Source organism: Eleutherodactylus coqui, chromosome 4 (assembly GCF_035609145.1).
Source record: "Eleutherodactylus coqui strain aEleCoq1 chromosome 4, aEleCoq1.hap1, whole genome shotgun sequence".
NCBI lineage: Eukaryota > Metazoa > Chordata > Amphibia > Anura > Eleutherodactylidae > Eleutherodactylus > Eleutherodactylus coqui.
In genome coordinates this window covers 134,438,448-134,463,485 of record NC_089840.1, presented here as the reverse complement: position 1 = coordinate 134,463,485, position 25,038 = coordinate 134,438,448, and the positions used below count along the sequence as shown (strand labels likewise).

Genomic DNA, 25,038 nt, shown 5'->3' with positions numbered 1-25,038 from the left:
ATGACAATGATCAGCGAAATACAGAGTGAGTTAATGTTTTTAAACTCTGCTTTCATTCGACTGAGAGAAAATGTAAAGCTGTGTGTATGCATGTCTATGAGCATACTGTGATGTCTCCTCTTTCCTCTTGCTACTCTTTCACGGCTCCGATCTCATTATTGCCAGCTGATGTGTTCCTTCTTGAAGTTTCACATAAGATCACAACACATACAGTATTCTGGTCTGACATAGACGTTCAGTAAAGATTCTGTGAACCACCAACAATGTGCACTTTTTAAACATATACTCCGAAGACACATCCAATCAGAGATGTTAGATACGTTCTGCGCTTGTATCTGCCTAAATAATGTCATATAATTTAATCAGAAATCTCTTTGGAGCTGTTGTGTAACAAAATGCATATTATAAAGTAGAGCACCCTGTATGATTTGCTCTCACGCTGATCATAGATATGCAATAGCGGTCAGTAAAAATATATTTGCCTCAACCCAAGCATGTAAGCATGTGCTCGGTGGGGTTCCTAGCAGTCAGACCCCCACCAGTATAGCAGTTATCACCTATCTAGTGAAAAGGTGATAACTGCTTATTACTAAATGGGGGTGGAGTGGCAGTATACAATTTTATGTGGCCCAGCCTTTTCTATTTTCACCTCTGAACAGGACCCCACTAACCATGTATTTTTGTAATGCTTGTGTCTCATGACTTCTTCTACGCAAGCCCACAGCCCAATGGCTTCTTCCTCAAGCCCTCTTACCTTGCTTTCTTCTTCTAGCATCCTCTGCTGATATTCTTCCTTTGCAGAGCAACATTTCTCTCCTGCTTTGCCATCGGCCTTCAGGCTCATTTATTTTTCAGCATACATGTTTACAAACTCTTCCTCGAACTCTTGTCTTCCCTTTACTACCGTGTTTCCCCCAAAATAAGACAGTGTCTTATATTAATTTTTGTTCGAAAAGGTTTAACTTTTTTACATGTATAGCTGTCTGGACACTATTTAAATTGACTTTTTAAATTAACTGTTAGCAGGGCTTAATTTTGGAGTAGGGCTTATATTTCAAGCATCCTCAAAAAGCCTAAAAAATCATTTTGCATCCTCAAAAATTCTGGAAAATCATGCTATGTCTTTTTTTCAGGGAAACAGGGTACCTCATCAACATTACTTTTGAGGTGGGAAAACTCCTTTTATTTATTTTTTTAATTTATTTATTTATTTTTCTTTTTCATTACACCACATTTGTTACACTTCAACATAGTAGACATTTGTGGTTGTTACTAGCAACAACATCAGTTTCACAAGTAACTGAACCGACCGCACCACTCCTTGGTTTGCCAGTAACTACAGTAGCCTCTTTACATGTGACTTCTACATTAATACACAACTCTTCATCATTTCTCATTTATCTCTCCTAGAGAATTGCTACTTTAGCAACAGTAGACGACAGATCAGCAGGTACCTTTGAGGTCACTTGACTCAACACCACCCTCAACACCCATTCTCTGTTCAATCTGGTAACGTAAAGGAGTTTTCCAGACAGCGCCGACTGTTATTACCATGATACATTAGAGTTAGAGCAGAAGCGACTGCTCCAACAACCATGCATTTGCCCGCGTTAGTAATTGCAGGCACAACTCTCATTGAACTCAATGGAACCTCAGCCTGCAATTACAAGTGCAGTTCCCATTTATTTAAATGAGAGCTATGCCTGCAATTACAAATGCCAGCCACTACATGGGTCGGCGCAGTGGCTTTCACTCTGACCCTGGTGTATCCCGCTAATGACAGCCAGCACTGCCTTCAAAACCCCTTTAAGTTAGCTGCTGTTCCTCAGCAGCTACATACCCAGTCTTGTCAACTAGCAACAATTTTTCATTACACTCCAGCCGTTTCAGGGTAAACTTTGTCAGCCATCTCACTTGTAACCCCAGCAAGTACTGCAACAACAACACCACTCTGCTCATTTTCCAAATGCCATTGTTCAGCAACACTCATCGTACACACCTTTATATCACTTGTAGGTGCAGGAACAAGCCGGTTACTATTAGTAACCACATCGCTTTCACACAAAACACTTATTCCAATGGTACCCATTGGGTTAATCTTGGTAACAGCATATGCATCACATAATTCACTATCATTGTTGCTAGTTATCATGGCCTCTGGGGGCACTCATGAGCCACTTTGATCACCTATAAATCTCTCTGTCATATAAACTTTCACAGAGCTCCGCTAGTGGCCATTGACAGTACTGCATTACTACAATAGGTTGGAGGGAGAGGAGAATGTAGGGTATTACTTTATTTTATTGTGAAGTAAAGTCCTTCTGCCTCTGGAATTCATCAAGTAATATGAATCCATTAATAAAGGGAGCACATACTGTGACATTATTCTGATTACTCCATGAATTTGTTTTTGTCATTCCTCTTGCAGAGCTTGGAGCCGGTTTGGCTGGATTTGGAATTTTCTTTCTAATATTCGGCATATTACTTTATTTTGACAGTGTTCTCTTAGCTTTTGGAAATGTAAGTATTCTCTATAGATCCCTCATTCGCCTGCAACAACGGACTGAAGAAAGTCACTTAAAAAATTTGTCTATGTTTAACTTATAGATTTTGTTCCTGTCGGGCCTTGCATTGATTATAGGCCTCAGACGGACATTCAGTTTCTTCTTCCAGCGACACAAGCTAAAGGGCAGCTCCTTCTTTCTAGGAGGAGCTCTGCTGGTCCTTTGCCGATGGCCAATAATAGGAATGCTGTGTGAGTTCTATGGCTTCATCAGTCTTTTCAGGTAAATATACATTAAAAGTATCTACGCCTACAATGTATAACATTGATGTAACAGACACTGGTGTACCAGAGGTCTTTTCCTATATTCAGTGTACTTGTACATTGTAATCATCCATGCTAAAGAATTTAGTGTAAAATATATGGCAGGTATACAGTGGAGTAAAACTCCCCCGTTACAAAGAGGATTGGTCAATTATTTTACTGTGATGGGAATTGTAACTTCTATAAAAAATAATTCCCTTCATTGCAAAATGTAAATTGCCAATTAGATACTTGGACCACTTAGCTGACGGATTAGGCTATGGTGAGTTTAGCAATTGGTGTGTTGCAGCGGTTAATGGGACGGCTCCTCTGTAACCTGTGTGCAGGGAAGTAGAGCAGTAGAGAAGCAGGAAACAGATGAGTGTGTTGAATGGCTGACACTAGGAGCACCACTATGAAGGTGGCACTAATGTGAGGTTGCTATAATTAATGGGTTCTACTTTGAGTTTTGCGTTATTAAAATGGTTTTCCAAGCAAATAGTATTGATAACCTATGCTCAGGATAGGTCATCAATATTGCCAGGAATCACAGCACTGGATCCCTGGATACCAACTGTCAGTACAGTTGGGCTGGATGCTGTTATTGGAGTCAGAGCAGAAAGTCTAATAGGTGGCTCCTTTCCCGCTGAAACCAATGTGAGCGAAGTCGCCTATTACACTTCCAGTTCCAACCCCAATCTGGAGCCAGAAGTGTTATAGATGGCTTCACTTTCATTGATTTCAGTGGACACAAAGCCACCTATTAGACTTACTGCTCCAACCCAAATGCACTGACAGTGGGCCGGGCGATCAGGTGATTGCCAGAGATCCCAAGCAGCGGATTCCCAGCGATCAGCTATTGCTGACCTATCCGGTATTTGGCTGGTAAAACCCTTTAATTGACATCACTGCTGGACAAAATTTCCTTGAGTCCTTGTGTGAAAATTATTCTGAGGAAAATTATTCTGAGGACCCACCCCCTGTCTTTACAGCTCAAGCACACATCCACTTTGCTGGTATCATTGTACCTGCAGAACCCATCACTAATAAGGTCTAATAGGTTATTTGTGAATCAACCTACAAGAAATAGATCCTAGAGGCAAGTGACTGAAACTACAATGCCAAATAGGATAGTCTTCTGCTGGAATTTTTGGCCCCTGCTTTATTAGAGACGCATTGTTGTGTCAAAGCCTAGGGTTTTCGGAGAGTCCTTTAATACCCACTACTGTGGGTATAACAATAGTAAGAGGCAGTTAATGCACACTCCCATGACTGACGCTACTAATGTGCAGTACTATGAGGTTAGTAGCATTAATAATTGTATTGTCCCCTGATATATGTATAAATATATCAAAGGACAATACAGAGATCTTTCCCATCATCTATTTATACCCTGAACTGTAACAAGGGGGAACTCTACTAACTATGTATAGATATATCAGGGGTCAATACAGAGATCTCTCCCATCATCTGTTCATACCCAGGACTGTAACAAGGGGGCGCTATAATAACTATGTATAGATATATCAGGGAAGTACAGAGATCTCTCCCATCATCTATTTATACCCAGGACCGTGACTGTAACAAGGGGGCGCTCTTTACGTCTAGAGAAAAAAAAAAGGTTTCTACACCGATATAGAAGGGGGTTCTTTACTGTAAGAGCAGTAAGAGTATGGAACTCTCTGCCTGAGTACGTTTTGATGGTGAACTCACTAAAAGAATATAAGAGGGGCCTGGACGTCTTTCTTCAGCAATGCAATATATGTTATATCACTGATTACCTCAGAAGGGTCAATTATTCTGCTTGCCAAATTGTAGTCAGTAAGGAAGTTTTTCCCTTAAATGGGGAAAATTGGCTTCAACCTCATTGAGGTTTTTGCCTTCCTCTGGATCAACATTGGAGGATAATAGGCTGAACTGGATAGACATGCGTTTTCTCGGCCTAAAGCCCCCTGCACACAAGCGGATTCACATTGCGGAATCTGAAGCGAGCGTCCACCTCTGGATTCCGCAGCAAATACTGTCCATAGCATGCAATGGTAAAACGGTTTTTCCTGTACAAGAGCGGAAATCAATTGTGATTATCTGCTTAAAAGTTAAAATCACTGCATGCTCTATTTCTGCTCGGATTTCACGCGGACGGCTTCCATTGAAGTCAATGGAAGCCGTCTGATCCGCGGCTCTTCTGCAATTGACATTGCAGAAAGGTCGCAGATTTTCTGTGTCCTCATTAAGCGATGATACAGGAAAAGCATAAATTAAAAAAAAAGTCTGAACTGCACATGTCCAACAGCAAGCCGTGCGGACCATCCGCAGTACAGATGAATCGAAAAAGACCAAGTACATGCGGTTGCCGCTGCTGCCCGGGCCGGATTTTGCTGCAGGATTTTGCATGCAGAATCCGACCTGCCTGTGTGCATGCAGACTTACACTCTTACTATGTTACTAAGTAATTGCTGTAGTTCGTTCTGTAGAATAGTTGATCCATTTCTTATTTTGGTGCTTTCACAATTGTATGCCACTGATACCTTTCCTCTCATTGTATGGCTACTACTGTGTTGGGCTATATTGCATATCTATACATTCATATATGTAAGTAACCACCCAGCTGCTGAGTAGAGGCAAACTTTGGAAAACTGGATTAAAGTACTGTATAGTACGTAGCACTTTCACCACTTTAAGGGCGCCTACCCACTTGCGTTGCCGATTTTCGCGCATTTTCTGCGCATTTTTCGCGGTGCTTTTTGCAGCCCTCCATTGACAATCATGGGTGCATTAAGAGAAAAATAAGGAGACATATGCAACTGACAGTTCCTATGTGAAAAAACCCCACGAAACGGAAAAAAAAACCCAGATGGACAAGAACACATTCTATACTAATTGCTCTTGAGAAAAAACGCAAAACATCACAGGAAAAAAAATCGCAAGTGGGTAGGCACCCTTATGTTTAAAGGGGTTGTCCCGCGCCGAAACGGGTTTTTTTTTTTTTTAAACCCCCCCCCCCCGTTCGGCGCGAGACAACCCCGCTGCAGGGGTTAAAAAAACAACCCGCACAGCGCTTACCTGAATCCCGGCGGTCCGGCGTCTTCATACTCACCTGCTGAAGATGGCCGCCGGGATCCTCTGTCTCCATGGACCGCAGGGCTTCTGTGCGGTCCATTGCCGATTCCAGCCTCCTGATTGGCTGGAATCGGCACGTGACGGGGCGGAGCTACACGGAGCTACACGGAGCCCCATTCAGAAAAGAAGAAGACCCGGACTGCGCAAGCGCGGCTAATTTGGCCATCGGAGGGCGAAAATTAGTCGGCACCATGGAGACGAGGACGCCAGCAACGGAGCAGGTAAGTATAAAACTTTTTATAACTTCTGTATGGCTCATAATTAATGCACAATGTACATTACAAAGTGCATTATTATGGCCATGCAGAAGTGTATAGACCCACTTGCTGCCTCGGGACAACCCCTTTAATACGTTTTATTGAATTTTGTATATTAATCACATACATAACATATTTACAAATAAGAGAAAAGAAGGCATCTGCTTTGTGTCGGACGGCGCAGGGTCTAGGCTTGAGAATTAGATATGAGTAACAGTAGTGTGGTTAAACGTACCATTATCTAGGGTTCTCTTGTGGCCCCCTAAGGGTGGTCGTCAATAAACAAAAATTGTTAAAACCTGACAAGTAAAGCATGACCTTAGGTCCCTTTCATCTGTTGTTCTCTTGTACCTACTTAAGCGATTCAGCTCTCAACTGTTTGAACCTACCACAACACAAAATAATAACCAACATTAAGAAAATAAGAAAGGGTAGGAAAAAAAACTAGAAGAATTGGGGAGTAAGGGAAGAGAGAGGAAGAAGAAATCTCAGGGATAGGAGACTCCGCTCGGGCCGGGGGGAGAGAAGCCCTACCAGGCTCACCCCACATTTCGCCACTCTGTTGTGTCTATGATGCGTCTCCAGTAGAGATGAGCGAGCATCAAAATGCTCAGGTGCTCGTTGCTCGAGTCGAACTTTTCGCGATGCTCGAGAGCTCGTTTCAAGTAACGAACCCCATTGAAGTCAATGGGCGACTCAAGCATTTTTGTATATGACCGATGCTCTGGATAGGTCTTCACTTGTGAAAAACCAGAAAACATCCGAAATCCATAGAAACACCACAGAAACGGATAGGGCAGGGCAGGGGCAGCATGCAGGGCTGCATCTCAGGTTCCCAGGTCCCACTATTAAGCCACAATAGGGGCAAGAGTCTGCTCCCCCCTAACAATTTTTACTTTGGACAAACCCTCATTAGCAATGCACACCTTAGCAAAGCACCACACTACCTGCAACCAAGGACAATCACTGCCTGGGAGTCACACCGCTGCCTCTTCTCCAGGGTTACATGCTGCCCAACCCCCCGCACGACCCTGCATCCACAGCGCACACAAAAGTTTCCCTGCCCAGCCTTCAGCTGCCCTCATGCCACACGCTCGCTTCATAGCTACACCACCCTCATGTCTATTTCCAAGTGTGTCTGCGATGAGAAGGAACCAGAGGCACACATTGCAGAGGGTTGGCATGGTTCAGGCAGCGACCCTCTTCGAAAGGGGTGGGCGATAGCCCACAATGCTGTTGAGAATTGAAGAGAAATTGACGTTCGATCTTCACGTGAGCGGGCCCAGGGTCAAGCTCGTTCCCAGCCTCCATCTTGTGTGACCCAAGGTGCCGCGAGTTGCATAGTAATGGGGAATCCATGTGCCCACACACGATTCATTCTGTGTTGGGGTCAGATAGCTCAATCGGCACCACAGGGGGAAAGCCATCTGGACTCTGCCCCCTACCCAAGTCAGTCAGTGTCTTTGTGCCAAACAGGTAAATCACCGCAATGGGAAGTCTGTGTGCACCCACAGCATAGGTGGGTCCTAGGCGACCAAAGACATGAACCATGAAGAAATTAGAGTGCCCAAACATGGAAGACTTTCACTGCGCCAAGGACATAGGCCTCTGCACAAACCCTCAGCAATCGCGGGCATGAAGCGGACTTCGATGCTAGTTCAGCTGCGAAGGTCTCAGTAAATCAGTTACGTTTTCTTTCACCGCTCCAAAGACTGGATTAGCCAGGAAAAGGTTCCACAGGCCCAACCTGGCGCAGTTGCAGTTCCCCCGGGACATAGGCCTCAGCCCACACCCTCAGCAATCGCGGGCATGAAGCGGACTTCGATGCTAGTACAGCATTGAACGTCTCATTAATGCAGTAACGCTCCTCTTCTTTGGCCCAAACCAGTGTATCAGATAACTGTGGTAACACAAGAACAAATACATGATGCCCAGTGCTGATCCCCTGACCCCAAGCAGGAGAAGGTGGCCTTACAATGCCAAGAAACCATGACCAGAAGCCGCTGTAGCCTGTGTGGGAAGTATGTGAGCGGGCCCTTGGTCCGTCTCAGTTCCAGCAAACACACTGTGGTACCCAAGGTGCTGCGAGTTACATAGCAATGGGCAATCCGGGTCCCCTCACACTATTCATTCTGTGTTGGTGTCGGATAGCTCAATCGACACCGCAAGGCGAAAGCCATCTGCACTTTACACCCTACCCAAGTCAGTCAGTGTATTTGTGCCGGACAGGTAAAACACCGCTATGGGAAGTCTGTGTGCACCCACACCATGGGTGGGTCCAAGGAACTTAAAGACGGTACACATACAGTAAAGAAATCAGAGTGCCCAAACATGGCAGATTTTCACTGCGCCGAGGACATAGGCCTCTGCACAAACCCTCAGCAATCGTGGGCATAGAGCGGACTCCGATGCTAGTACAGCTGTGAACGTCTCATTAAGGCAGTAACGCTCCTCTTCTGTGGCTCAAACGAGTTTCTCAGATAACTGTGGTAACACGAGAGAAAATACATATTGGCCCACAATCCATGCCCTAGTCAGTGAGTATTTTTGGGCCAGATAGGTAAAGCACTGCGATGGGAAGTCTGTGTGCACCCATAGTATAAACAGACCCCTGTAACATTCCAGTAAAAAAGGTATAAGCAGACCCCAGTAACATTTCAGTTGCAGTAGTATAGGCAGACCCCAGTACCATTTCTGTACCAGAAGTATAGGCAGACCCCTGTAACATTATGGTAGCCGGGGTATAGGCAGACCCCTGTAACATTTCGGTAGCAGGAGTATAGGCAGACCCCAGTACCATTTCTGTAGCAGGAGTATAGGCAGACGCCTTTAACATTTCGGTAGCAGGAGTATAGGCAGACCCCAGTACCATTTCTGTAGTAGAAGTATAGGCAGACCCCTGTAACATTTAAGTGGCAGCAGTATAGGCAGACCCCAGTAACATTTATGTAGCAGCAGTATAGGCAGACCCCTGTAACATTTACGTGGCAGAAGTATAGGCAGACCCCAGTAACATTTATGTAGCAGCAGTATAGGCAGACCCCAGTTTCATTTCTGTAGCAGCAGTATAGGCAGACCCCAGCACCATTTCTGTAGTAGAAGTATAGGCAGACCCCAGCACCATTTCTGTAGTAGAAGTATAGGCAGACCCCAGTAACATTTCTGTAGTAGACGTATAGGCAGACCCCTGTAACATTTACATGGCAGCAGTATAGGCAGACCCCAGCACCATTTCTGTAGTAGAAGTATAGGCAGACCCCAGTAGCATTTCTGTAGTAGAAGTATGGGCAGACCCCTGTAACATTTCTGTAGCAGCAGTATAGGCAGACCCCTGTAACATTTACGTGGCAGCACTATAGGTAGACCCCTGTAACATTTCTGTAGCAGCAGTATGGGCAGACCCCTGTAACATTTACGTGGCAGAAGTATAGGCAGACCCCTGTAACATTTATGTGGCAGCAGTATAGGCAGACCCCTGTAACATTTATGTGGCAGAAGTATAGGCAGACCCCTGTAACATTCTTGTAGCAAAAGTATAGGCAGAGGCCTGTAACATTTAGGTGGCAGCAGTATACGCAGACCCCTGTAACTTTTATGTAGCAGCAGTATAGGCAGACCCCTGTAACATTTATGTGGCAGAAGTATAGGCAGACCCCAGTAACATTTTTGTAGCAGCAGTATAGGCAGACCCCTGTAACATTTATGTGGCAGAAGTATAGGCAAACCCCTGTAACATTTTTGTAGCAGCAATATAGGCAGACCCCTGTAACATTTATGTAGCAGCAGTATAGGCAGACCCCTGTAACATTTATGTGGCAGAAGTATAGGCAGACCCCAGTAACATTTTTGTAGCAGCAGTATAGGCAGACCCCTGTAACATTTATGTGGCAGAAGTATAGGCAAACCCCTGTAACATTTTTGTAGCAGCAATATAGGCAGACCACTGTAACATTTATGTGGCAGAAGTATAGGCAGACCCCAGTAACAATCTTGTAGCAGAAGTGTAGGCAGGCAGACCCCAGTAAAATTTCTGTAGTAATAGTATAGGCCAACCTCTGAAACAATGGGGTACCATGAGTGTAGGCGAAGGCCGCAAAAATTAGTTGGATAAGAGTGTAGGCGTGGGCCCGAAAAATTTGTGTACCAAGAGTACAAGTGAAAGATGCAGCTCGCTGTTGCTTAATTTGTAGCGGAGCCTGGTGGCAGCCCTGTGAAAAAAATTGGTTCATGTTAAAGTATCAATACTTTTGAAACTTTTAAAAATTGTAAAAACATTGTTAGATGAGCCTTTTGGGCCACAGAAAAATTGGCAGTTCAGCACGATGACATGTTGTTTCTGGAGGAGGAGTAGCAGGAGGAGGACTAAAATCTGAGACAGATTGGCAAAGCTAAATGCCCCATTTTTCCGGTGATAGAGAAGAGTGCTTTTATCTGCAGTGGCAGCGAAAAGAATCTCTAAGTTCCGCTGCTCTCCGCCGGTGGAGAAGAGAAATCCAGGCTTTGTTCATCTTTATGAGTGTAAGCATGTCGGCACTGGCAGTTGACAGGTGGGTACGCTTATCCGTGATGATTCCCCCAGCTGCACTAAACACCCTCTCTGACAAGACGCTAGTGGCAGGGCAAGCCAGCACCTCCAGGGCATACAGCGCAAGTTCGTGCCACGGGTCCAGCTTTGACACCCAATAGTTGTATGGAGCAGAGGCATCACGGAGGATGGTGGTACGATCGGCTACGTACTCCCTCACCATCTTTTACAGTGCTCCCTCCGACTCAGCCTTGTCTGGGGAGTGGTGACGCAGTCTTGCTGGGGAGCCATAAATCTGGCAAAGGCCTTGGAGAGTGTTCCCCTGCTGCGCTGAACATGCTACCTGATCTCCGCACCTCCCCTGCTACTTGGCCCTCGGAACTGCGCCTTCTGCCGCTAGCACTGTCAGATGGGAAGTTTAGCATTACTTTGTCCAGCAGGGCCCTGTGGTATTGCATCACTCTCGTACCCCTTTCCTCTTCTGGAATGAGATTGGAAGGGTTCTCCTTGTACCGTGGGTTGAGAAGAGTGTACACCCAGTAATCCATGTTGGCCAGAAAGCATCTAACGTGAGGGTCATGAGAAAGGCAGCCTAACATGAAGTCAGCCATGTGTGCCAGGGTGCCAGTACGCAAGACATGGCTGTCCTCGCTAGCAAGATGACTTTCAGGATCCTCCTCCTCCACAGCCCATACACGCTGAACAGATGAGAGGCAAGCAGCATGGGTACCCTCTGCAGTCTCTTCCCCCTCCAGAGGATTCAGAGTTGCAGCAGTGGACTGTGTAGAAGACTGGGTGGTCGATACATTGCTGGATGCATTTTCTGCCATCCACGACAGGACCTGCTCACACTGCTCTGTTTGTAATAAAGGTCTACCACGTGGACCCATAAATTGTGATATGAAGCTGGGGACCCCAGAAACTTGCCTCTCTCCTAATCCCGCAGCAGCCGGCTGTGATTCACCTGGACCAGGAACTCGGCCTTTGCCCACACCCTCACTTGGACCTTTGTGTCCTCGCCTGCGCCACATCCACGTCCTCGACCCCTACCCCTCAGCATGGTGGATTACGAATAGAGCAGACATAGAGCGGTGTAAATAATTATGGAATTATTTGCGTACAGTTTCCCGCTGACAGCGGTATTGTAACGCTAACTCCAGGCAGAAACAAATTATACGGAAGGCTGCAAACAGGCCTAGCTGTGCAATAGTGATGCACTACAACTCCCACCAGACACCCTGTAAATTTCAGACGGTCAGAGGTAGCCCAACAATGGAGCTTTCTTTAAAAAAAAAAAGAATACAGGCCATATAGTGTGTATATGAGTTTCCCTCTATCAGTGGCTGTGGCCGTACGCTGTGCATTAAGTACACTGCAGACACAGACCGGTGTAAAAAATTATGGAATTATTGGCGTACAGTTTGAGGCTGAGAGCGGTATTGTAATGCAAACTGCAGCCAGAAAAAAATTATACGGAAGGCTGCAAACAGGCCTAGCTGTGCAATAGTGATGCACTACACTCCCACCAGACACCCAGTAAATTTCAGACGGTCAGAGGTAGCCCAACGATGGAGCTTTTTTTTTTCTTTTTGAAAAAGAATACAGGCTATATAGTGTGTATATGACTTTCCCTCTATCAGTGGCTGTCGCCGTACGCTGTGCGTTAAGTTCACTGCAGACACAGACCAGTGTAAAAAATTATGGAATTATTGGCGTACAGTTTGACGCTGAGAGCGGTATTGTAACACAAACTGCAGCCAGAAAAAATTATACGGAAGGTTTCAAAAAGGGCTAGCTGTGCAATAGTGATGCACTACAACTCCCACCAGACACCAGACACCCTCCAAAATGAGGACAGTTGCAGGTATTCCATCCACAGTAGTTTCTGCCCAGGTTGGGATGCCTGCAAGTCATTAAAAGATGGGAGGTCCCCAGAGCCCATAATCTGACAGCAACTTGTATCTTCCTCCTCTCGCCATCCCAAAAATTTTAGTCTCTCACACCCCAGTGGAAATGCGGGATTATGAAATATCGGAGTTAAGGCTCCCTTGCGGAGCGTCACATCTCCTCTGGATGTCCATCTGTCCCATTCCTCTAAGCAGTTTAGTGTCATTGGGGTATGGGCCAGGGACGCAGGTCTGTCCTCCCTCCTAATCCATGGCAATAGACGCAGGTGAGGCCATATCAATGCTGCTTCCATTCCCACCCACTGCTTTGAGGCTGCGTGGTGATGCCAGTCTATCAGCATGGTGAGAACCGCCGCCGAGTAGTATATTTTAAGGTCTGGGAGACCCACTCCGCCTCTGGATTTATGACGTGACATGGTTCTGCAGCTAATATGGCTGCATCTCGCTCTCCATACAAATCTGCGAAATACTTGATGAATTTGTTTAAAGTATTGGGCTGGTAGTTTAATTGGTAGGATCTGAAAGAGATAAAGGAAATTTGGTGTCACATCCATTTTTAGTACATGTATTCGCCCAAACCAACTTGTTTTGTAGCATACCCCTTTAATTCCTTCGTCACTCTTTCCAGTAGGGTGACATAATTAAGGTGGAATAACGACGAGACGTCTGCTGCTATTTGCACTCCCAGATATTGGATGGACGATGCATGCCATTTAAAATTGAATTGGTCCGCGAGGTGGGCTACTTCACTGGGGGGAAGTGAAATATTCATCGCTTCAGTTTTATGTAAGTTAACCTTAAAGTTACCGATGGCCGAAATAAGCAAATTCTTATAGAATTGCTGGGAATGTGGTGCGTGGTTGAGATACAAACAGCAGCAGGTCGTCTGCGTAGAGAGCCGTCTTACAAGTCTGACTCCCAACCTGCACACCGCGTATATCTGGATTATTCCGCAGAGTATAGAAGAGGGGACAGAGGGCATTCTTGTCTCGTCCCGTTCCAAATATGTATGGGTTCCCATATAGTGCCAGTGTCCAGTTCAGAAAACGGGGACCCAGGCCCAGTTGAGTCAGTGAGGCACTTAGGAATTCCCAGCTAACACAATCAAAAGCCTTCTCGGCGTCCACTGAAAGGAGACAGAATGGCTGCATCAGGCGATGGGCTTGGCTTATCAGGAGGAGGGTCTTGTTAGTATTGTCCCTAGCCTCTCGACCTTTTATAAATCCCACTTGATCATTATGGATCTGTGATGGGTGTATGGGAGCCAATCTGCCCGCTAGCACCTTGGAAGAAAACTTAACATCTAGGTTAAGAAGTGAAATTAGGCAGTAACTGGAGCACACACCAGCATCCTTTCCCGGTTTGGGAAGAACTGTGATGTGTGTCATGAGTGACTGAGGAGGGTGAAATCTGATTGAACGTCTCTAGTAGGATTGGGGTAAGGATTTCTCGAAATTGTTTGAAGAACCGGGGAGTAAACCCATCTGGGCCAGGGGCCCTTTTCGGACAGTGAGGCCTTTATAGTTGCACTAATTTCTTCTGCTGTAAATTCAGAATCTAGGGTCTCCTTGATTTCTCCTGATATACCCGGGAGGGCTGTTTTTTGTATGTAAGCTTCTATCTTAGCTTTCCAGCCCGCGGGAGTCATATCAACCAACTGGCCCTGTATGTTATACAGGTCATGATAATAGGCCCTGAAGGCTTCTGTTATTTCCCTGGGGTCATGTTTCTTTTGACCTGTATCATCTACTATGTAAGGGACATATGCGGTATTAGTTTTGTTCTGAAGGAATCGCGCCAATGAGCGACCGCACTTATTAGCGTGCTTGTAGGAGTATCTTTTCAACCTATCCCTGAATCGCAGATATTTTTGGTCTAAGAGAAGTCTCAGTTCTTCTCCAGCGTTCAGTAGTTCATTCTGTATGGATGGATTTCTAGATTGGTGGAACACTTTTTCTAGGTTCGCTATTTTGTCTAACAAGAATATTATTTTTGTCGCTTTTTCCCGTTTCAGGCGTGCCCCATGTTTGATGATAACCCCCCTTAGGATGCACTTAAGTGTTTCCCATTGGATCGGTTTAGATCAATAGTGCTATGTATATCTCTGCAGCACAGTGAGTCTTTCAGTAGGTTGTCGTTCAGCCTCCATGACCATGGTCTCTCCAGGATACCTGGGAATGATAAGGAGAGAAGGACCGGGGCATGGGCTGACCAGAGTGCTGACCCAATTGAGGCCTCTGGTTCCCAGGCCAAAGCATGGTGGCTTACTATTATGAGGTCTATGCGGCTATGGGACTGATGCGCTGGAGAGAAATATGAGTAGTCTCGATCTGTGGGGTGAGTCACCTGCCAGACGTCCACTAGCTAGAGTTGTCTAAGGGCCCCATGGAACCTGCGAAGCTGTAATGCTGAAACTGAAGCTCGCCCTGATGAGCTATCTCGTTCAGGGTCTAGTGGGAAGTTAAAGTCGACCCCCAGCACTACCGCTCCCTCTGCAAAGTCTGCTAGTTTATTCAGTATAGTTCTACACGCTTGAGCAGGACTCCGATTGGGAAGGTACCACGCTGCAAGGGTAAAGAGCTTACCCCACATACGGGTCTTCAGGAAGACAAAACGGCCCTCTGGGTCTATTTCTGTGTCCAGGACCTCGTGCGGAACTGTTTTATGTACTGCTACTGAGACTCCTCTCGATTTGGTGGTGGGGTTCGTGCTGTGATATCATGCCACAAAACGTCTGTCCCTCATAGTCGGGACATGTCCTGTACGGAAGTGCATCTCCTGTAGAAATAAAACATGTGATTTTAGTTTATGCATTTGATATAGAATTTGACTTCTTTTTTGTGCTACGTTGAGGCCTCTAACATTTAGGGAACAAAAATTCAGTTTGGTCATGGTTGTTGATCGTACTCAGCTTTAAGAACAGCAGAACGGAAGAAGTGGGACCCAGCGATATATTTAGTGAACGGGCTCGGACAGTGGGGGGCGAACGGTACCCAAAGATTACGGCTCCACCGGTCTTGATCAGCAGGGAGGGGGGAAGAGGCGAGAGGAGGAGAAAAAGGAGGGGGGAAAAAATGAAAGGGATGGAGAGGAGAGGAGTAGCAGAGAGGAAAAAAAGGAAAAATAGACAACTGAAAATTTGAACACTAGTACTTAGTTCTAATTCTAGAACCACGGTGCCAGCAGCTCCCTCAACGTTACTAGGACTGCTTGGCAGTTGGGTCGCACCCGCTTCCCCCCCTCCTGCCAGTGGGGGGAGACGCCTGCGCCCCCAAAAGGTCACAAAATGTAGAGAAAAAACAATGCTGAAACAATGGGGGAGGAAACAGACTAATAACTGCCCGTAGGAAGACCTAAGGTCGATCCTGGGCCCCCCAATCAGGGACGCTCTTTTTCACCGGCGGAGAGACCACCTTGGAAGGCGCCCCCAGCCCGCAACACGGCAACATTATTCGTTATGCAACATTTTGGGAAACCATTAGTTAAATTTCAACAGGATCAAATTGTTAGCAGGTTTTTAACTTTGTAAGGCATTAATGCGTGCGAGTAGAGTCCCTGAGGTCTGGATCAGCCATGCCGGGGGTCAGGTGGTGAACGTGCTCTGTCTTGTCTTCCTCGGCGTCTTCTTCTCCTTTTGGGACCCCTGTATGGCTGTTGAGGGTGTTCATATCTGGGCAACGAGGGTAGAGTTGGCCATCCCAAGATGTCAGGGATCGGGATATTAAGTGCCTCACAAAAGGCCGGTAGTTCTTCCGGGTGTCTCAACTCTCTCACCCCTCCTCTATGGCGGACCTGAAGGCGAAAGGGAAACCCCCAATTGTATGCGATGTCTCGGCGGCAAAGTTCCTCTAATAAGGGGTGCAAAGCTCCTCGTTTAGCCAGTGTAAATCTGGACAAGTCCGGCAGTATCTGGAGCCGTGTCCCCTCAAACTGTATGTCTCGTCGTTCATGGGCCCCTCTCATTATGGTTTCTTTCAGCTGAAATTTGTGCACTCTGCATATTATGTCCCATGGTCTATTAGGGTCCTCGGATCGTGGACCAAGGGCTCTGTAGCATCTGTCCATTTGCAATGGGGCATCAGGTGGAGCCTCCCGTAGGTCATTGAAGATGTTACGCACAGTCCTCTCTATTCTAGTAGACTCGATCTCTTCGGGGAGGCCCCTAATGCGGATGGTGTTCCTGCGGCCCCTGTTCTCTATATCATCAAGAGAGTCCATAAGGAAGTGTAGTTGGTGAGATACTGCGGCCAGGGCACTTTCATGGCTCTCTACTCTATTGTCGAGGGAAGCAACATTGCCCTCAGTTGTTGACACTCTCTCTCCAAGGTGGTGCACCTCTTGGCGAACAGAACAGATCTCGGTCTTGTATGCTGATTCTAGACGCGAGACATAGGCCTCCATATCCTCTCTAGTAGGGATGGATTGAAGCTGGGCGCACAGCTCCCGAAACTCAGATATCATATAATCATGTCTCTCTTGGCGTAGGGGAGATATGTTAGAAATAAGAGGGCTATCCGCTGTGATCTTCACACTCTGTATTGACTCTGGGCTTCTGTTTCCTGTTATGGCCGTATTTGAGGTTGTCCTGTTTGCATTCAGTGCCTGTGCCTCCCATATGGTGCTGTCGCCATCTCTATGGGGGGAGGGTACGGCGTGTCTGCGTTCTAGCTCCGCACTCGTATTACAGGCTGATACCTCTTCGCACGGGGGCAGGGTAGGGCTCGCATTTTCAGCCCCTGCGACTTGGGGGGCTATTGGAGACAGTCCTCCTGAGCCATCAGAGGCCCGTGCCTCCATCTGGAGCTGGGATTCCACCTCTTTGTATCTGCCACCTATTGTTGTTTTTATGTAATCGGCACCCGTTCCTTTGCCCAAGGTGGGGGGCAGTCCTCCATTTATAAACTCAGGGCTGGGGGGCCTAGAGCTGGTCGCCCAGAGGGGGGGATGCTGTGGGTCACGGTCGCCATTTTGTGAGGCAGCATGGGCCGGTGGGGACAGCCTCCTCATAGTGTTGGAGGACCCTGTCCCCTCTTGTGGTTCATTTGCCTCCCCAGGGAGCTCGTGGGGGGGTTCAGACATATCTGCAGTCTCCCCCCTGTCTCCCTTAATGTACCTCCGTTACTGCGCTGAGTCCCCTCCTCCGCTGTAGCTTCTCCGGCAGGGGCTGCTTTTTGCCGTGTGGATGTGCTGGCGCTGGCGCCGGGTGAGCTGCCTCCGATCGCCCGCTGAGCAGAAAGGACTCCAAGCCCCGGCCCATGGAGGTCCGGGAATGAGTTACTAGTCGCCGCTGGGGTCTTCCCTTCTTGCTGCTTTCCATTATGGTCTCCTGGTTAGGTATGTGGCTGCGTTACAGGCTGCTGGCGCCTCCAGTATCAGGAGCCCTGAGAGACTGCTGCTGCTCCCTACCATGGCCAGGCCACGCCCCTTTCACCACTTTTATGACTTGTAATTAGAGATAATCGAGCATACTCAGTAAGGCGATTTGCTCAAGAGACCATCGCCTTTTTCGAGTACCTGCTGGCTGATCCCTGAAGATTCGGGGAGGCCGTGGGGGTGAGCGGGAGTTGCCGAGGGGATCGGAAGGGAGAGAGAGAGAATCTTCAGGGATGAGCCAGCAGGTACTCGAAAAAGGCGATGCTCTCTCGAGTAAATCGCCTTACCGAGTATGCTCACTCATCTCTACTTGTAATGTTCTTGTAATGACATTATGTTGTATAGACCGAAGAATGAGGTGAGAGGGTTCACTAATCTCCACAGGGAGTTCATTATTTTGTGCTGATATTAGTAACATTAGAGGTTCAGATGCTAACTATTCTTCAGAAGGAAACTATGAAACAAAGTTTCCATTGTTTTATATATAGTACGTGCAGCTGGGCAAATGAAGTCCAGTGCAGAGGCATGTGAGTGGCTGCAAACGGGCAGAGGCACGGAAGTGGTTGTGATCAGGCAGAGGCATGTGAGTGGTTGTGAACGGGCAGAGGCATGTGAGGAGTGTGATCTAGCTGATTCTCATTACTTCTGTGAGTAAATTTGTAGATTCCTACAAGAATGTGCATCACACTTGACAATGCCGTCCAGTATGCGGTCCTTCATCAGTCGGTCAAGGGTGCATACTGTTGTGCAAGATGCATGTATGTCACACATTTGGCAGCCCAAATCCTGGATCTAAATGAGCGACTGGCAACACTGAGATCCATTGACAATATGGAAAGGAGGTTGCTGCTCACTAAGCAGGCACTCACTGGGGTACAGGTGGGGGCGGATGGTAATACGGAAGAGCAGGGGGAGCAGGCAGCTAGCTGGGTGACAGATAGAAGGAGGTGTAGAGCGAAGAGATCTAGGGAGGCTAGTTCTGAACTGGCACACTCCAATTAGTTTGCAAAGTTAAATGTTAAATGAAGGGGATGCCATTACAGGGTCAACACTGCTGCAGCACGACATGCCCTCTGAATGCCAGGGAGGTAACTGCTCTAGTAAGAAGAGGAAGGGGAGCCCAGGGCAGGTTAGACAGGTCCTAGTGGTAGCAGACTGAATTATAAGAGGGACAGACAGGGCAATCTGCCACAAAGACCGGGATCATCAAACGTGTGTTGCCTTCCTGGTGCTCAAGTTTGACAAATCTCAGATCGAGTTGACAGATTACTGGGAGGGGCTGGAGAGGATCCAGCAGTCATGGTGCACATTGGCACCAATGACAAAGTTAGTGGTCAATGGAGGACCCTCAAAAACGATTTCAGGGACCTAGGATCCAAGCTTAGGGAAAGGACCTTCAAGGTAGTTTTCTCTGAAATACTACCTGTACTATGACCCACACCAGAAAGGCAGCAGGAGATTAGGGAGGTAAACAAGTGGCTGCAGAGTTGGTGTAGGAAGAAGGGCTTTGGGTCCCTGGAGAACTGGGCTGACTTTGCTGTCGGCTACAAGCTCTGCAGTAGGGACAGACTGCATCTCAATGGGGAGGGTGCAGCTGTGCTGGGGGAGAAGATGGCTAGAAAGTTGAAGGAGTCGAGCAGGAGGTAAGGTTAGTACAGTTAGAGCTAAAAGAACAGCTTATAGTACCACAAGTAGCATAATGAATATAAAGAATAACAGCAACCCCTATACATTTTATGGTAATGAATGCAAGACGTCTGATCAGTAAAGTGGGTGAAAAGTACGACATAGAAGGAATAATGGAAACATGGCTTGATGATAAGTGTGATTGGGTGGTGAATTTGCAGGGTTACAATCTCTTGTATGTCTGTATGTTAAATCTTACTAAATGCTAAGGCTACAAGAAGATATAGGTGTAGGAGATGAACACGTGGAATTTCTGTGGGTAGAAATACAGACAGGAAAAAATACCAAAATCCTGATAGGGGTTTTCTATAGGCCACCAAAATAAAAGAAGAAACTGAAAACTTATTAATAACGCAAATAGAAAAGGTGTCAAACCACAAACCGTAATTATTATGGTAGACTAACTATCCAGATATAATCTGGGAAGACAAAACCTGTGAATCTCACAAGGGTGATAAGTTCTTGAAAACAATTAAAGATAACTATCTTACCCACCTTGTATGGGAGCCAACTAAAGGGAGGGCCGTCTTGGACTTATTATTATCTAACAAACCGGACAGAATCACGGAGGTGCAGGTTGAGGGACACTTGGGAAATAGTGACCACAATATAATTCATTTCCAGCTGACCTGACACAGGGACTGCACAGTAAAATATCAGTATTTGCAGATGATACAAAACTATACAAGATAATTAATACAAGGGAGGACAATGTACGGCTGCAAATGGACCTAGATGAGTTGGGGGCTTGAGTAGAAAAATGGCAAATTAAGTTCAATATTAATAAATGTAAGGTTATGCACATGGGCAGGAGGAATGGATGTCACCAATATACACTAAATGGGGTACTGCTAGGGAAAAATGATATAGAAAAAGACCTGGGGGTACTAGTTGACTGTGGACTTAACTGGAGCAATCAATGACAGTCAGCTGCTGCAAAAGCAAATAAAGTCTTGGGGTGCATTAAAAAAGGCATAGGGGCGAGGGATGGGAACATTATTCTTCCACTATATAAGGCACTTGTCAAGCCCCACATGGAATATTGTGTACAGTTCCGGACACCTGTGCTTAGAAAAGGCATTGCAGTGTTTGAGAGGGTACAAAGAAGGGCAACTAAATTAATAAATGGACTGAGAGGACTGGAAAACCCAGAGAGGCTATCAAAATTGGTATTGTTCGCCCTGGAAAAAAGACGGTTAAGGGGCGACCAAATAACTATGTATAAATACATTAGGGGACAATACAAGGATCTCTCCCATGATCTGTTTATACCCAAGACTGTGACGGTAACAAGAGGGCATCCTCTACATCTAGAGGATCAAAGATTACATCACCAACATAGAAAGGGGTTCTTTCCTGTGAGAACAGTGAGACTGTGGAACTCTCTGCCTGAGGACGTGGTGATGGCAAAATCCATAGAGGAGTTTAAGAGAGGACTAGATGTCTTTCTAGAGTGCTGTGATATTACAGGATATAGACATTAAATAACCAGCGGGACTGTTGCTTCGGGTCTTGGAGTCAGGTAGGTACTTTCAAAACGTTGATCACGGGATTATTCTGACTACCATTATGAATTTTTCCCCCAAAATGGGCTAATTGGCTTCTGCCACATTGGGGTTTGTTTGCCTTCCTCTGGATCAAATAAGGGGGTTGGGGGTGGAAACAGTCTGAAGTAGATGGACATTGTCTCTCTACAGCCTAACATAATTATGTTACCGTGTACTAATTCACGATTCCTTTGGTGTTTTTTTAAACAGAGGATTCTTCCCATTAGTGTTTGGATTCCTTGGATCGCTGGCCAATATTCCTTTTCTCACCAAGGTAACCTCTTTACATGATAGGATTTCATAATTAAGATTGTTTCTGATTTTTGAAAGCCAAAGAAATAAATAGATTAGAAGAAAATTACAACCTGAAAGGTAAATTTTCTATGTAGGCGACTCTTCTCATTGGTCATACCTACTATTATGTTAACTCCGTAAGGACGCGGCCCTTTTATTTTCCCTTTTTATTTTCAGTTTTTCTTCCTCACTTTCAAAAAATCATAACTTTCTTATTTTTCTGTTCACTTAGCACAGCATGTTTTTTTGCGGGATGAGTTGTATTTTTCATTGGTACCATCCAATGGACCACATCATTTCCTGAAAACTTTTGAAAATGACTAAGTGGAGTGAAATGGAAAATAAAACTATTCTGCCGTCTTTGGGGGGAGCCTTGATTCTACGTCATCACATTGCGGCCAAAATGACGTGACAACTTTATTCTATGGGTCAGTAAAATTACGACAATGCTAAATTTATATAGTTTTTTTTTGCTGTACTGCTTTAGAAAAAAATACTTTTGTCGAAAGAAATTTTTTTTTCTGCTGCTTTCTTCTGACCGCCAAACCTTTTTATTTTTCCTTTGATATAATTGTGCGAGGGCTCACTTTTTTGCGGGATGTCCTGTAATTTCTATTGGTATTGTTTTGGAGTATATACAACTTTTTGATTGCTTTTCTTCTTGGAGACCACATGGCCAAAAATGCGCAATTCTGGCATTGTTTGGGGTTCTTTTTAGCCCTGATTGTAGCTGTTGTGGGCAGGTATCTGCTATTAGAGACAGCTGGCAGCTGCCTTGTATAAAGCGGGATTGGCTTACAATCTTGCTCCATAGAAACCCTGCACACCCTGGACGTTAATGTATGCTCTGTGGAGTTAAGGGGTTAAACATATTTTTAAGATTCCTTGATTTCAATGAGAGCTGCACTTGCAGGTACAAGCAATTACAAAGGTGTTGGAGCAGAGACTTCCACTGCTTCCGCTCCTACTCCTGTGCAATTATGGAGCTGTCTGAGAATAGGTCATCAATAGTATTTTTTCCAGAAAACACCTTTAACCCTGTGAGGACGAAGCCATTTTTGTTTTTCTTCTTCCTTTCCTTCCATTGCTTTAGCTCTGTGATACTTTGCTTTTTGCAAGATGAGTTGTATTTTCCAATAGTACCATTTAATGTACTATATAATAAACTGAAAAACATGTGCCAGTCTGTAGTAAAAAAAAATAATACCACCGGACAACCATTTTAACTTCTTTGTGTGGATTACCTCTTCTAGTTATAGTTCATCAGTCTGGTGTGCCATATTTCTGTGATATTGACTGATGTGTGTGATTTTGATCTTGCATTTACCTAATATTCCAGTTCCTGTAGTCATCTGGGTATCTGACCCTGCTTTATTCCTGACTCTGACTGTAATTTTTAACTTTTGGCCTTGATGTACTCTGATTTACCAGTATTGACCCCAGGCTTGTTTGTTCCACCAATCAGCAGCTACTCTGGGAACGCAACCTGCGGATTTGTAATAGCGAAGACTGGATGCCTTAATCAAGGGTTAAAGGGTGAAGAACTGTGGTCTCCAGCATCAACTAGCCAGAGTAGCCAGCGCCAAGTCTGGTTGTGGATGCACTGTTGCTGGACAGGCAATTTTCCCCAACACTAATGTTGTATAAAGATTTGTTTTACATCAGGGACCTGGAAACTTCTGTCAGAAACCAACTCATTGACTTAGGGCCCTTCTACACGGGAAGACCTGTTGGGTACAGATGCATGACAGGTTGTTTCAGCGATAATCTTGCTCTGCTTTCACAAAGGAAAGAGCTTTGCTGAGTTCACAGAGGTAGAGTGGCCGGGGATCATTCTAGACTGCTAGCCTCCGTTCACAGAAAATAGGCAGTGATTCTTAAGTGATACTGCCTGTTTACACGGACTGATCTATCGTTCCATTTTCTGCATTCATAAACTGAACAATGAACAAGAAGCAAACGAATTCTTCTTCGCTCTTCCATTGGGGCAGCATTTACACTGAATGAATTGTTCAGATTCCCGCTGGCTGCAGGAATGAAAACAATTTATCAGCCCATGTACAAATGCCTTTATATGGGAGAATATTCGGGGCGTGCTCTGTCACTGCGCAGAGGGTGTAGCAAAACTATGTGATTCTGTTTCATCTGCAATAGTGGTACCGTATATACTCAAATATATACACATTCTTTTGTGCTGAAAAAGCCCCCCTCGGCTTATACTCGAGTGAGGTAAACAAGAAAACCCCGCAATACTCACCTGCCAGCGAGTGTCTGTGTCCCCGGCACAATGCTCTCCCTGGCGGTGTGGCAATCTGCTTCAGATTTCTTGATCATTTACAGCCCTTTAGTGAATGACATCACTGAATGGCTGTGATCAGTTTATCGAGCGCCGGCTATGATTGGCTGGCGCTCTATCCAATCACAGCGCTTCCTCATACCGATTCAAAACCGAGCCGGGGAGAAGTCTGAAGCAGTTTGCCTCACCATGGGGGAGATCATCGCGCCGGGGACACAGACGCCGTCTGGGAGGTGAGTATTGCATTTTTTTTTACCTAGTATATATTTGAGTATAGCTAGGCTTATACTTGAGTCAATACGTTTTACCATTTTTTTGTGGTAAAACTTATTGACTCGGCTTATACTCACGTCGGCTAATACTCGAGTATATATGGTATTACCTATCATTGTAATTCTGCCCTTTTATGATAATGAGGTGACTGCTGACTATCGCCCCCAATGTGTTCAGCACAAGTCGAAAAGTAAAAGAACTTGTTAGCCTATTGTTAAGTGGCCACTGGGAAAATTACACTGTTTCAAGTTTTTCTTTATATAGATAGTAGCATGAAAAAAGATAAATATCAAAAACATTTTTTTTTAATTGACTCAAGTACTAGGTAACTTACTGATAATTATGTATTTCCCTGCAGTGTATTAGAAAACAGTTCAGTATTGGCCAACAACACTATATCATACTTCATCAGCTCATCAGCTGCTAACAGATTGCAACAGATCTAATGTCATGTTTATTACAATGTATATATACAGGGGGTGGGTGAAGATATGGAAACACCGTACAAAATGCATGCCTTAAAATCGGTCTCTACATGTCTTATTGAAATATAATTTATAATCCGGCATTGCTTAAGTGGAGGTAGTATGACGCAGATGCAGCCGGGTAGAATTGAACATCTGCCCGAGCAATGAGGTTCTATTGATCAGGGGTTTGAGCCACTCAGCTGCTGTGACCAGCCGGCTCCTAAAACCACCCAGAGCAGGGCAAGAGGTGAAGTAAAAACAAATTTACCCCTGCTCTCAGACAAGCAGGGGTAATAAATCATGTTAGTGCTAATGATTAAAATCTCATGCATTTCATACAGTGTTTCAATATTTAAGGCAACCCCTTGTAATTGTTTTAGATAAAACCAACTTAGAAGATGTTCTTAGTTTGAGTTACATTATAACTCATTTATGTATTTTTCAGCTTTTTCAGAGCCTGTCAGGCGGTGATACAGCGATGGTATAA

General features: G+C 45.5%; 1 protein-coding gene across 1 annotated transcript; it reads left to right on the top strand.

Moving 5' to 3' along the window:
* Positions 1 to 25,038, top strand: GOLT1A (golgi transport 1A). The gene is made up of 5 exons (XM_066598670.1): positions 1 to 25; positions 2,429 to 2,520; positions 2,608 to 2,786; positions 21,432 to 21,495; positions 24,997 to 25,038. Exons 1-5 carry the CDS (start codon positions 1 to 3, stop codon positions 25,036 to 25,038), a joined length of 402 nt encoding a protein of 133 aa, XP_066454767.1.